This window comes from Pyrus communis, chromosome 5 (genome assembly GCF_963583255.1).
Source record: "Pyrus communis chromosome 5, drPyrComm1.1, whole genome shotgun sequence".
In the NCBI taxonomy this organism is placed as follows: domain Eukaryota; kingdom Viridiplantae; phylum Streptophyta; class Magnoliopsida; order Rosales; family Rosaceae; genus Pyrus; species Pyrus communis.
Window position 1 is genome coordinate 21,094,431 of NC_084807.1, and position 12,974 is coordinate 21,107,404.

General features: G+C 39.4%; 1 protein-coding gene across 1 annotated transcript; it reads right to left on the reverse strand.

The window, feature by feature from the left end:
- Positions 1-4,586: 4,586 nt before the first annotated feature.
- LOC137735724 (PTI1-like tyrosine-protein kinase 1) lies at positions 4,587-5,980 on the reverse strand. The gene has a single exon (XM_068475166.1). The coding sequence runs from the start codon at positions 5,846-5,848 to the stop codon at positions 4,613-4,615; it is 1,236 nt and encodes a 411-aa protein (XP_068331267.1). The 5' UTR covers positions 5,849-5,980; the 3' UTR covers positions 4,587-4,612.
- Between the last annotated feature and the right edge of the window lie 6,994 nt (positions 5,981-12,974).

The window sequence follows — 12,974 nt, forward strand, 5'->3', positions numbered from 1 at the left end:
CATTACCCGTTCCTCCCCATGCCCCTGCCCTCTCGGCATCCCTTCCTTCCCCCCCCCCCCCCCCGCTACTTCCTTACCTTTCACCCTTTTACCCACGGACATCCCTACCCCCCCCCCCACTACCTACCAATCCTCCCCTTCCCCGCACCTCTTCCCGTGCCCATAAACCTCCATCCTATTTAAAAGACTACGTTTGCTCGTAGGTGATTCTGGCATCCCACCCATCTTCGACTTCGCAACCCGGTTCTACACAAGGTACGCGATATCCACTTTGTAATTTTCTCTCTTATCACCGTTACTCTCCCAGGCATTTTTCTTACATTAACTCTGTCAGTCGGACTGTGGAGCCTTCCTCCTTTGCCGAGGCTGCCACTGACCCCAATTGGCAACGTGCTATGACTGAGGAGCTTCAAGCTTTACATGCTAATGGTACTTGGACTTTAACTTCTTTGCCCCCTGGCAAAATTCCCATTGGTTGTAAGTGGGTGTACAAACTCAAGCACAATTCCGACGGCTCTATTGACCGCTACAAAGCTCGTTTGGTTGCTAAAGGCTTCACTCAGGCTGAAGGTATTGATTATCATGACACTTTTTCTCCTACTGCTAAAATGATTACGGTGCGTTGTCTTCTTGCTTTTGCTGCTAGTCAGTCTTGGTCTCTTCATCAGCTTGATGTTAATAATGCTTTCTTACATGGTGACTTACATGAAGAAATCTATATGTCTCATCCTCCTGGTCTTCGGCGACAGGGGGAGAATCTTGTGTGTCGCCTTCACAAGTCACTTTATGGTCTTAAGCAGGCTTCTCGCCAATGGTTTGCCAAATTCACTAGTGCCATCATTTCTGCTGGTTTTCAACAATCCAAAGCTGACTATTCATTGTTCACTAAAAAGTCTGGTATTTCTTTCACAGCTTTGCTCATTTATGTGGATGATATTGTGATTACAGGCAATGATGCTAGTGCCATTAATTCTCTGAAGTCTTTTCTCCGTGATCATTTTCGGATAAAAGACCTTGGTGATTTAAAATATTTTTTGGGTATTGAGGTTTCTCATTCCAAACAAGGGATTTATATTTCTCAACGCAAGTATGCATTAGAGATTCTCAAGGACTATGGTTTTTTGGGAGCACGACCCATTGCTTTTCCTATGGATGACACAAAATTATCTGATAAAGGAGAACTTCTCAAGGATCCTGAAAAGTATCGACGATTAGTAGGTCGGTTAATATATCTCACTATCACTCGGCCGGATATCACCTATTCTGTGCATGTTCTAAGCCGTTTTATGCACGAGCCAAGGATATCTCATATGGATGCTGCGCTTCGTATTGTTCGTTATTTGAAGGCTACTCCAGGTCAAAGTTTATTATTTCGTTCTGACAACCAGACCAAGTTAATTGCGTTTTGTGATTCTGATTGGGCAGGTTGCCCTATCACTCGCCGTTCGACTACTGGGTATTGTGTATTCTTGGGCGGTTCTTTGATTTCTTGGCGGACGAAACGACAGAAAACCGTTTCGCTCTCTTCAGCAGAGGCGGAATATAGGGCCATGGCAGGTGCTTGTTGCGAGATAGTTTGGCTTCGTTTTTTGTTGAAGGATTTGAACATTCCTTTGGATGGTCCTTCCATTTTATTTTGTGATAATCAAGCAGCGTTACATATAGCTGCCAATCCTGTTTTTCATGAACGAACTCGTCACATTGAGATGGATTGTCACTTTATACGAGATAAGATTGTAGATGGCACAATAGAGACCAAGCATGTGGGTACGGCACAACAGTTGGCAGACTTGTTTACCAAACCTCTTGGGAAAGAAAAGTTTTCGGGTATGTTACGCAAGTTGGGAGTTCTTGACATCCACTCTCCAACTTGAGGGGGAGTGTTAGACAAATAAGGAATATGGTTGGAGTCCTTGTGTAATTGTATATAATATTATTATTGGAAGAATAAGCCGTCCTACAACCGTCAAGCCGTCCTACAACCGTCCTACCTTGTCCTACCTACACACTAGCCGTCCTACAGCCGTCCTACCTTGTCCTACCTACACACTAGGACGGCTACCTTGTCCTCTACAGCCGTCCTACCTTGTCCTACCTACACATTTGTATCATGTATATATATCCTTGTAATCTTGTAGAGAAAGATAATGAAAAAATAAGCATTCTCTTCCATTTGCATTCTCTTCCATTTTTCCACATTCATGTATCAATAACAAATATAATTTTTAGCCTACATACCTTTTTCTACAATTTCCTCGGGCTCCAACTCCGCATTCAAATCAGGCATATTAATACCATCATTAGTAATAATAGCGGCAAACCCGGCCCCGCTATGTTCGCTGAATGCTTGTCCTACCGCAGTCGTCGCCTCTTCCTCCTCCAGCATTCCCTGTACCTCCATTGCAGAACTCTTCGTGCTCTCTCTTTCCTCCATATGCAATGGCATTTTCATGGACCAGCCCTGCGATGACTCTAACCCAAACCTTTTACCTCGTGGCCTCCTATAATTATCCCCCAACACATCCTCTTAGAACCATCATCTATACAGCTTCGAACGATCATCTTCATTCTTCCCTTGGAACTGACACATTGCTCTTCCATATGCCCAATAATCCCACAGATAAAACAAGTTACATGAAGCTTTTCGTATCATTTATCAATCCCCACCTCCGTGCCTTGGAATGAGAGCAACAAACTACGCTGTAATGGCTTTGAAATCCCGCAGAATGCTTCCAAACTGGTCCCCTTTCGGCTTTGATCAGTCACAACATGCACTCCAATCTAGTTCCCAATAATTGCCCCATATGACGAGTCATATATGCAAGGGGTAGTCCCTTCACTTGAATCCAGAACTCTTGAAACTTCAACGGGATACTAGCAAGATACGCTAGGTTGTCCGCCTCCGCCTCCGCCATCACCAAGAGGGCACCATCATACAACCATGGCCCTCCCTTTTGCACTAAGGAATGTTCTCGAATGTTTTCGAATCCAAACGAGAACAACCCGTCGTCCATCTCCACTATCGTAACCCTAGCCTTTGGGCTCCAAAGATTCACCATTTAGTGCTTGAATCTCTCCTTGTTAATCGGCTTGCATGAAAGCACTCTCCCAACCAAAAAAAACCCTATTGGCTCGGAGCAAAACACCCTCCTTATCGTCAATCACAATAACTCTTTGCTCCTCCTCAGTGAGAGCCATTCATCACCATATCCTCCATCCGCCTTTGTACTGCTTGCAAACCTGTCCAAAAGAACCCACTAATTTTCTCCCCCAGATCTCATGCTAATCTGATAAACATCCACTCAATGACTAGAATCCACCAGAAACTAGACGGCCGACGCCGTAATTATCAACCCCACCGCTCTCCTAGCACACCCTAGAGAGACGCTAGAGAGGAATTTAGAGACGTTTCTTTCGAACATTTTTATTAAGATTTTCTACTAAACCTCACTTTGGCAATTTTCATGTAAAATTGTTGAGGGTATATTCTATTTTATTTTGTGCATCCTAGGAAGCAAAATAGTACAGCTTCTCATAAGATTAGGTATGATTAGAGTAATTCATGTGAAACTTAAATTGTTGACGAAACTTGTAGTACAAGATTAGAAACATGTCAATAGCAACGCGTTTTGCTTTCCTCCCATTATGAAGATAAGTTCTCGGTGGAAGGTAAAATCTTTACCTCTCGTTGAAAAGATAAATTTGCATATAACGAGATGCATATACGCTCACGAGAAAGATATATATATATATATATATATATATATATATATAGAGACAAGAATAAAACTCTATATACACGGTTACATGCAAGTCATTTAATTACATATTAGTGCGTTGTAAATTTGAAAGGAGTAGACCATTAGCCGATTAATTTGATAATTCTGGGTGAACAGCCAAGAGAGAAACCATGCATTCTTGGTGTGCAAAAAAGCAATAATTAACAATGCTAATTAGTATTATATGATTTGATTAAGTCTTTTGTTAACGCAGCCTATTAATCAATATATCCAATTGTGGTAGTCAAAAATGCAATTTTATATAGTTGTGCTCTGCATTAAGTCTTTCTATCCAGTAGGAAGATCTAAGACTTGACTATGTCATACACAGTTAAACGATCATCTGCATGTTCATCTATTTTTGCGCGCACACAGTTTTTTTATCATGAGTAGTTGATATTTTATGGAAAATGCATATGGAATTTAACATGTTCCATATGAAATAGATTTAAGAGCAAATAATGAAAACCCTTTCGTTTCATCCAATCGAACTTAATACGTCTCAATAGACGTTTCGAATTTATTTTCGAAGTTTCATTTTTGTGGTATTGGTGGAAGGAAAGTACACAAGAGAAAATATAAATAAAATAGGGTGGAGGGAAAGTGAGTGATTGGAGGGCATTAGGGAGAAATGGAGCAACATAACACAAAAATGATGTGAGATCAAATTTCTGTAAATTCTTTGTTTCAATGAATCGTTTTGTATGTAAAATTATTCACATCATCGTATAATTATTTACGATTTTAATTAATCGAATCGAACATAAAACCTCTGAATAAATAAATAAATTAAAATTCCGAAATAAATTTCGAACCCCAGAAAAAAAAAAAAATCAGCGAGGGGCAAACGAAACAGAGATGTCAATAGGCACGCTCATCTTCTCCGCCCAACTATGCGACTCCAAAAACAGCTTCGAAACCAAACCGGCAACCCGACCCATATCGGGCCGCCTATCCGGATCCTCCTCCACACACTCCAACGCCACCAATACCATCTCCTCCGCCACATCCATCGGAAACGAATCGTTTAGCCTCCCATCCACCCACATCCGCACCCCGCCACATCCCCCACTCAACGCCTCCCTCACCGACTCGATCAAACTCACCCTCCTATACCCGTCGCTCCCGCCATTTCCGTCCATTATGTACTTCAACGGCTTCGCCCCGGAGATTAGCTCCAAGAGCACCACCCCAAAAGCGTAGACGTCGCATTTCTGGGTCACGATTCCGGTGAGCTGAAATTCTGGCGCCATGTACCCGCGCGTGCCCTCCATTTTGTTCGACCTAGCCTGGGTCTCGCCGCAGAGCTCTGCCGTACCGAAGTGGCAGATTTTGGCGCCGAGCACGAGGTGGTCCTGCTCGGAGACGATGATGCTGGAGCTCTTGATGTGGTTGTGGACGAAGGTAGAGTCGAGGCCGGAGCAGTGGTGGATGTAATCGAGGCCGTGGGCGAGGTCGGTGGCGATCTGCATCCTGGAGAGCCACGACGACAGGACGGTGTAGCTCGGGTTCTTCGGGTTGCGGAGGCAGTCGGCGAGGTTGGCGCCGGCGACGAATTCGTAGACTAGGTAGACGTAGCTGCCGGAGAGGGAGGCGCCGAGGAGCTTGATGAGGCTGGAGTGGTGGGATTTGGAGATGAGGGAGAGGCGGCGGTGGAGGTCGGGGAGGGAGAGGGGGAGGCGGGACTTGCGCTGGAAGACGACAGCGTCTTCGGAGCGGATGGAGCAGCGCCAGGAGGAGGAGGTGGAGGAGGAGGAGAGGCGGCGGTGTGGGAGGAAGTTGGAGGTGGCGGAGCGGATCTCGGAGAGGTCGTAGATTTGGGGGTTTTGAGGGAGGGAGGATTTAAAGGATTTGAGGGAGGCGACGGAGGAGGAGGAGGTGGAGGATTTGGAGAAGTTGTAGCTGGAGTTGTCGATGGTGGTGCTGCAAATGGCGGAGTAGGGGTCGGGGAATGATGAGGAGGATTCTCGGTGTTTGATGAGGCTCTTGGGCTCAATCACCTGCGTCCTCTTTTTGGTCCAGAACATAGGGACGGCGGTGCAGGGGGCGGCGGAGGAGGCGTCGATCATAGCAGAATTGGGATTGGAAGAAGAAATGGAGTTGTGTATTTTTTGTTTTGCGTTGGGGGGCGGTGGGTGTTTAGAAATATGGGGGAGTAAAGTCGTTGCCACGGAGCACAAAAGAACACGGGAGAAAACGAAAGCGATAGAACTGGAAAGAAAGAAACCATGTACTTTGTGTTTTTATCAAAAGCCCTTTATAAGCTTTAATTATACACGTGATCAGAATTATTATTAGAGAATTTTAATAAAAACTCTTGGTACTGTTTAATTTAACTGAAAATTATATTTTTATAGTAAAAAGTCGATTCTAATACTATTTATTTTATCTTTTATTTTGTCATTATCTCTAAAACTCAAAGTTTTCAAACTATTTTCTTTAATTTCCCTTTATTATTATTAATCTTAAACATACAATATGATCAATCAAATATATCACTTAACCAACATGTGGTGGTTCGATTGAGAAAAAATTTCGATCCGTATTCTACACGGCCCATTTTGTGTTCGATTCTTAATGCTAATGAATTATAAGATGATGGTCATGAGATTTAAATGCCTCGATAAATTTTTTTGGTTTTCAAAAGAATTCGGTCCTTTTTAAAATAAAATAAAAATATATCAATTATTCAATATTTAGTCACAAAATTTTATGTTAGAACCCAACGAGAACCTTTTGCTTATTCTTTCGCAGAGACTGAATTATCAAATACTGTTAATAAAATACTAAGACTTTATTTTGATATGCACTAAACCACATAATAAATCAATCATAATAAATTCGTACAAATGTTTGCTCAACTACTTATATTTTTAAGTTAAGTTCAACATAAAAAGGATGATCCGGTCTATCTATTTGTACGCTATTCAAGCAGCCCTTCATATAGTATAATATAAATGGAAAATTGATATATTTTTTCATGTTCCTTCAGTTATCCATAACACACAAAACGACTGCTTGAATACCGCGCACTTTGAAAAGCTTCTCTGCACGAGGGGCCAACGACATGCAGGGCTTATCTGGTGCTGGTCATATGTCTGCGGAATAACAAACACAACATTTGGGTCAAGACTCAAGAACATGAAAAGGATGATCAGAACCAAAATACCCTTTTTTATTTTCATTTCTTTCTAATAATTCTTTAAAGTTATTTTAATTTACTTTTTACGAATAAAAATATCAAAAATAGAAACTGAAAAAACCATAATCAGCACAGCACCGTTGCCAAAATACGACTTAATTTTCTAGTAATTGTGTCTAATTACGGTGTAAATCCGGGATATTTTCATTAAATAATTTTAAAGTAGTTTTGTAGGTTGAGAAAATGAAAGCACTTACATATATCTCATTCGGCACGCAAGGGCAGAAGAAGTTGAGTTCCGCAAGCTATGACGTCTCAATAAGAGCTTTGGATATTTCTAAATCTTAGGTGAAATGCTATGCATATTTGACTAGGACTAGGTTCGGTTCGGTTCGGTTCAATTTTTTTCGGTTTTTTTAGTTCGGTTTTGGTCTGGTTTCGGTTTTTTTTTTTTTTTTTTATCTCTCTCCCTCCAAAAAATGAAAAATTTTGAAATATGAAAAAGTTTTAACATCTCCAAGATTCCAACAATCATAAGGGAAGTTACCGGTGATGTTTCCTTCTCTCCAGGGATGGGCTCACGGGGGAAGTTACTAATTAATCTAAAAACATAAAGTCTCATAAAAGTCTCAAAAAATGAAAAATTGTGAAATATGAAATTTTAACATCTCCAACAATCATAACATAAGAATTCCAAGTAGAATCAAAGACAATGAAAATAAACATTTGAAGTCCAACTAGAATATAAAGTCTTCCAAAGCCCAAACTTAAGATAAACATCAAAGTTTAAGTCTTCAAAAAGTCCAAATTTAAACATCACACAAGTCAAATAAAGTTAATACACCTTCAAGGTATGACTTCATGTCTTGCACAAATAAAATCTTTCAAGTCCTCAAGCTTAAGCTCAACAGTTAGGCGGCCTAGGAGGCAACATAGCACCTTTCTTTGAGCTTCCACTTGTCATTTCTACATACAAATAAAAAAAGAAAGAACATGATGTAAAGCAAGCATGCAACATAGCATCTAATTAAAATAGTCTAACAAAACCAAATGCAATAAGTAAAATTTTCTTTCTCAACTTCTTCACAAAACTCAATCTCCTCGATGGTTAGCTCATGATGTAATGCTACATGAATTGACCTAAGCCAATTTTGTGTACATATCAAAGCCTCCAACATTTTTGGACTCAAAGAACTACGATATGGATCAATTATTCGTCCACTTGTGCTAAAGGAGGATTCCGAAGCGATGGTTGATACGGGAATAGCTAAAATATCTTTTGCAACTCGTGCCCAAATAGGATACTTAGAAAACCCATTCACCCTCCACCAATTCAAGATATCAAAGTTTGCCTCTTCTTTCCCTTCAAGGATCCAAAAGATACTTATCCAAATCATTGTGCACAATACAGGCTCTCTTTGCTTTTCTCATTTCACTTTTCTCTTTCAACTTTCTTTCAATCCTTGTCATGCTTGATAAAGGATCTCCACTTGTAGTTGCCGATTGAGAACTACCACCACTACTTGTGCTTTGTTGTGTTTCAAAAGACAACTCTTCATGAATCTTGTAAAGATCAAACAACAAATCTTTCACCACATTGGTTGCAATTTCAACTTTTTACTCGTCCTCGCCATATAGTATCTCATAATAATCAACAACTTTCTCCAATTTATGGTGAGGATCAAGCACAAGTGCAACAAAAACATATTGATTCATATCTTCAATTGAACCCCAATATTTGTCATATTTTTCTTGCATCAACATGGAGGGCATAGACAAGAATTCATTATCTTTGTTTCCAAGGAGGAGACTTTTGATCTTAAACAAATCACCAAAAGTAGTATGAATTGTTTAAGTATTAGAACAACACACTTTAAAGTGACTTCATAGAAATGTCTCAAAAAGGATGCAAATATTCCCGCCTCACTCCAATCATGAGTAAAAGGTGGCCCTTCCCTTATATTATCATGATTTTCTTTAGTAAAATAAGGAAGGTAATGACCATCATCTACTTTCAACCTATCAAAAGCCATCTTGAACTTCAAAGCCAATTCCAACATTAAAAATGTAGAATTCCACCTAGTAAAGACATCTAAAATCACAAGCCCTTTGCTTTCTATTCTCACTTTCTCAACACACTTTTTAAAGCTCTCCAACCTTTGAGGGGAAGATCTTACATACCTAACCGCATTACGAATGCTTTGTATGGCGGTATTCAACATCTTTATCCCATCATTCACCACCAAATTAAGAATATGAGCAACACACCTCATGTACAAATATTTTACATCATGCAAAAGTGCATTAGGAATCCCCCACCCACTTATTCGGTGCACCAAATCCCTTAAGCCGGAATCATTTGCTGAAGTATTGTCAACCGTAATAGTTAACATCTTCTCTATGCCCCACTCCACCAAACACTCCTTCAAAAGTTGAGCAATGGATTCTCCTTTATGATTTGGAATGACACAAAAATTCAAAATCTTTTTATGTAACATCCAATCATCATCAATAAAATGAGTGGTGAGAACTATGTAATTTGTGTGTTGAATAGAAGTCCATGTATCTGTTGTTAGACACACCCTAAATGTCTTCAACTGACTTTTCAATTTCTCATTTTCGGAGTAAAACAAGCCAAGTACATATTTAGCTATTGTCTTACGACTAGATACTCACCACAAAGGACACGCATGCATGCAAAAATGATGAAAACACTCCCTCGACAAAGGAAAAAGGTAACTTGTCTGTAATTATCATTTCAACGCAAGCCTTAGTAACTTCCACTTGAGAAAAACTTATAGCTTCCAAGTTATCTTTTGTGCTGGCAAAGGTTAAGATCTTTTGCCTATTTGCAGCAAATATTTCCTTATTAGGACCGTAGCTCCTACATCTAGCTAAGTGATTTCTTATACTAGTTGTGCCATTTTTATCCGTGTCGGCAATATACAATTTGCTGCAATACTTGCACATCCCTTTAACTCTACCTCCCTCAATTGCCCTATCAAAGTGCTCCCAAATTGTAGACCTTTCATGACTTTTTAGTGAATCCAAGAGAGTGTCTTCTTTACTTACTTGATCACTTGAGAAACCTTCTTTTGGAGTTGCATCAGAGGATTGTTTGGATCCATCATGAGTAAGAGGAGTTTATTGAGTTGCCACCATGGGGAGTTGAGGTGGAGTTGATTCACCAACAATGTCCTTCAAAAATAATAGAAAGAATCATTACAATTAATTATTAAATAAACTGAGACATAAGAACCATGGAGAAAGTATAGAGATGACAACTCACTTGAAATGGAGTAGACGTAGATTAGTTTATTTTTTCACGGGAGCTATTTGATGATCTCATTGAGTTTGAGCTTGAGCTCGAGGCCTTTGATGCACTTGACTTCATCTAATTAAGATACAAAACATATAATAAGTAAAGGTAGGATGCACATGGAAAAGCTACGGATGCACATAATAAGCAAGGTCCATGACTATAATCCTTCTATATAAAAGCAAGGTCTGACTATAATCCTCAAAAGATACAAAACATATAAGATGGATTTAGTTATTTACATTCTTAGACACAACAAACTTTAATCTTTCTGCTGTTGAGTGACAAATAATTAAAAGTCAAAATCAAACATATTTTGGTTCTCCTTGAAATTTAGTATTACTCAAAATACTAATTCATTTGACATTTGGAAAGTAATCTGCAACTCATAAGTCATAAAGCATTAATCCTAATATGCAACTAATTAATCCTAATCTGCAACTCATAACTTATAAGTCATAAGTCATAAAGCATTAATCCTAATCTGCAACTAATTAATTCTCCTCCCCCTTCTGCCGCCCAATTTACTCAATTCAATAACCCTAATTTCCCCAACAACACCCCCCATGTCTCCAATAACCCACATCGACACTCCCCACTCTCTCCATGGACTCGGAAAGACTCACATTATCCCGAGAAAACCCTAGAGTGAAAACGGCAGAACCAAATCCAGCAGCATACCCAAAGCAAATTAATCAAACCCTATGTACTCTCACAAATTAATCAAACCTCAACTAATAGTCTAATAGTGTTCAGAAATGAAGTTACCCAACCAAATCCAGCAAACCCAAAACAAATTGCAAAACCATGAAATTGAAAAGCTACATATTAGATTCAACAGAACCAACGAAATTGGAAAAAATAAAAAATTTGCAAAACGCATCTTGGGGGGGGGGGGGGGGGGGGTGAGAGACTAACCTCGCAAAAGAGGAAATTTGTGGGTCAAGACTCGAGACTCGATTTTTTTAGGTGTTCGGTTCGGTTTTTTTCGGTTTTCGATTTTTCGAACCCACCCCTATATTTGACGTCAAAAGTTTATTCAATTGAAGTGTTGTTTGCTAACTGGATTTGAAAGCTTTGTAATATGTCAAATTTATTTTTAATAGTTTATCCCTTATTCCACTAACATTTCAACTAATAAAAATTTTGTTTCAGCTTTTTTGTAATATTTAAACCATTTAAAGATCCATTTAAATAAAAATTAATAATATTTGACAATTCGGTTGAAGAAGTACAAAATTTGACATAAGACTTCAAATTATCACATCATCCATCAATTATAATTTGATTATTATAATTTGACATCCCTCTTGAAAATGGTCTATGAGGCCAAACACATGCACCTACAGTACATAGGCTATAATATAGATGCGGAAAATAAGGAAAAGAAAAAGGGAAGAAAGGTGTAAAAAGAAGGGTAAATTACATTTTACCCTCTCAAATTTCGGTGCAATTACAACCTCATATAATATCTTTAAAACATTTCAACCTTATATATTTAGTATTATTTTTTTCTTCAATTTCATACAACCGTTAAAAAATATGTTAAGTTAACCGTTAAATGATGACGTGGCAAATTTAGGGTCCCCATTTGTGTTGACGTGGCCACCACTTTGTGCCACGTGGCTAAACACTTAATAAAAATATTAAAATATTAAAATAATTAATTAAAGAAAAGTAATATATATATATATATATAAGCCCAAAAATCCCCTTCCTCTTCCCCACCCCCTTCTCCCATCCCCCCATCACCCACCCCCTTGTCCCATTCCCCTACTCGAGCCACCCCTCCATCTACACCTTCATCTTCCCTACCCGAGCCACCCCTTCATCCCCTTCACAGCTCCAACCCGTTCCCCTATCACTTATGCACCTTTCTCTAATCACAAGCTGATCCACATCCACCCCCTCGACCCTCCAATCCTCAGGCCTATACGCACCTCCAACTCAAACCCATGTCCCAAAATCTAAGTAGCACCGTCCTTGAAACCCAGAGAAGACAGAGGACATAATCTGCATAATGATGGTGAATCGGGCTTGGACGACTCGGTTACAGAACTTGATCCGGAACTTGGAACCCGAATTCAACTACAACCTAGTGTGGAACGTCTTGCACAACATTCGGAACTAGGAGCACGCCCTCCAATTCTTCAGGTAGGTCGAGTGGTTCGGGTTGTTCAAGCACAAAGGGGATTTTTTGGGGTGGGCTCAGGTCGGGAGAAGGCGGTGGGGAGAAAGGGATGGGGTAGATGGAGAGGTGGCTTGGGTAAGGGAATTTGAAATTTTGGGTTAGATGGAGGTGTAGAATTAATGGGTGATGGGGGATGGGAGAAGGGGGTGATGAAGACAAAGGGGATTTTGGGTTTTTTATCTTCTTTTTTTTTATTATTATTTTTTAACTTTTCTTTAGTTAATTATTTTAATATTTTAAAATTTTTATTAAGTATTTAGCCATGTGGCACAAATATAACAGCCATGTCAGCGCAAATGGGGACCCTATATTTACCATGTCATCACTTAACGATTAACTTAACAAATTTTTTAACGGTTGTATGAAATTGAAAAAAAAAATACTAAATGTGTGAGATTGAAATGTTTTAAAGATGTTGTATAAGGTTATAATTGTACCGAAACCTGAAGGGGTAAAATGTAATTTACCCTAAAAAGAATTCTAAAGAAGTTTCCAGTATCTAATAATGGGAAAATGATCCTTGTCGGATTCTTTTCCTAGGAA

Bases quoted from the DNA above. Each gene is read 5' to 3' on its own strand.
- LOC137735724 (XM_068475166.1), bottom strand. From the start codon at position 5,848: ATGATCGACGCCTCCTCCGCCGCCCCCTGCACCGCCGTCCCTATGTTC.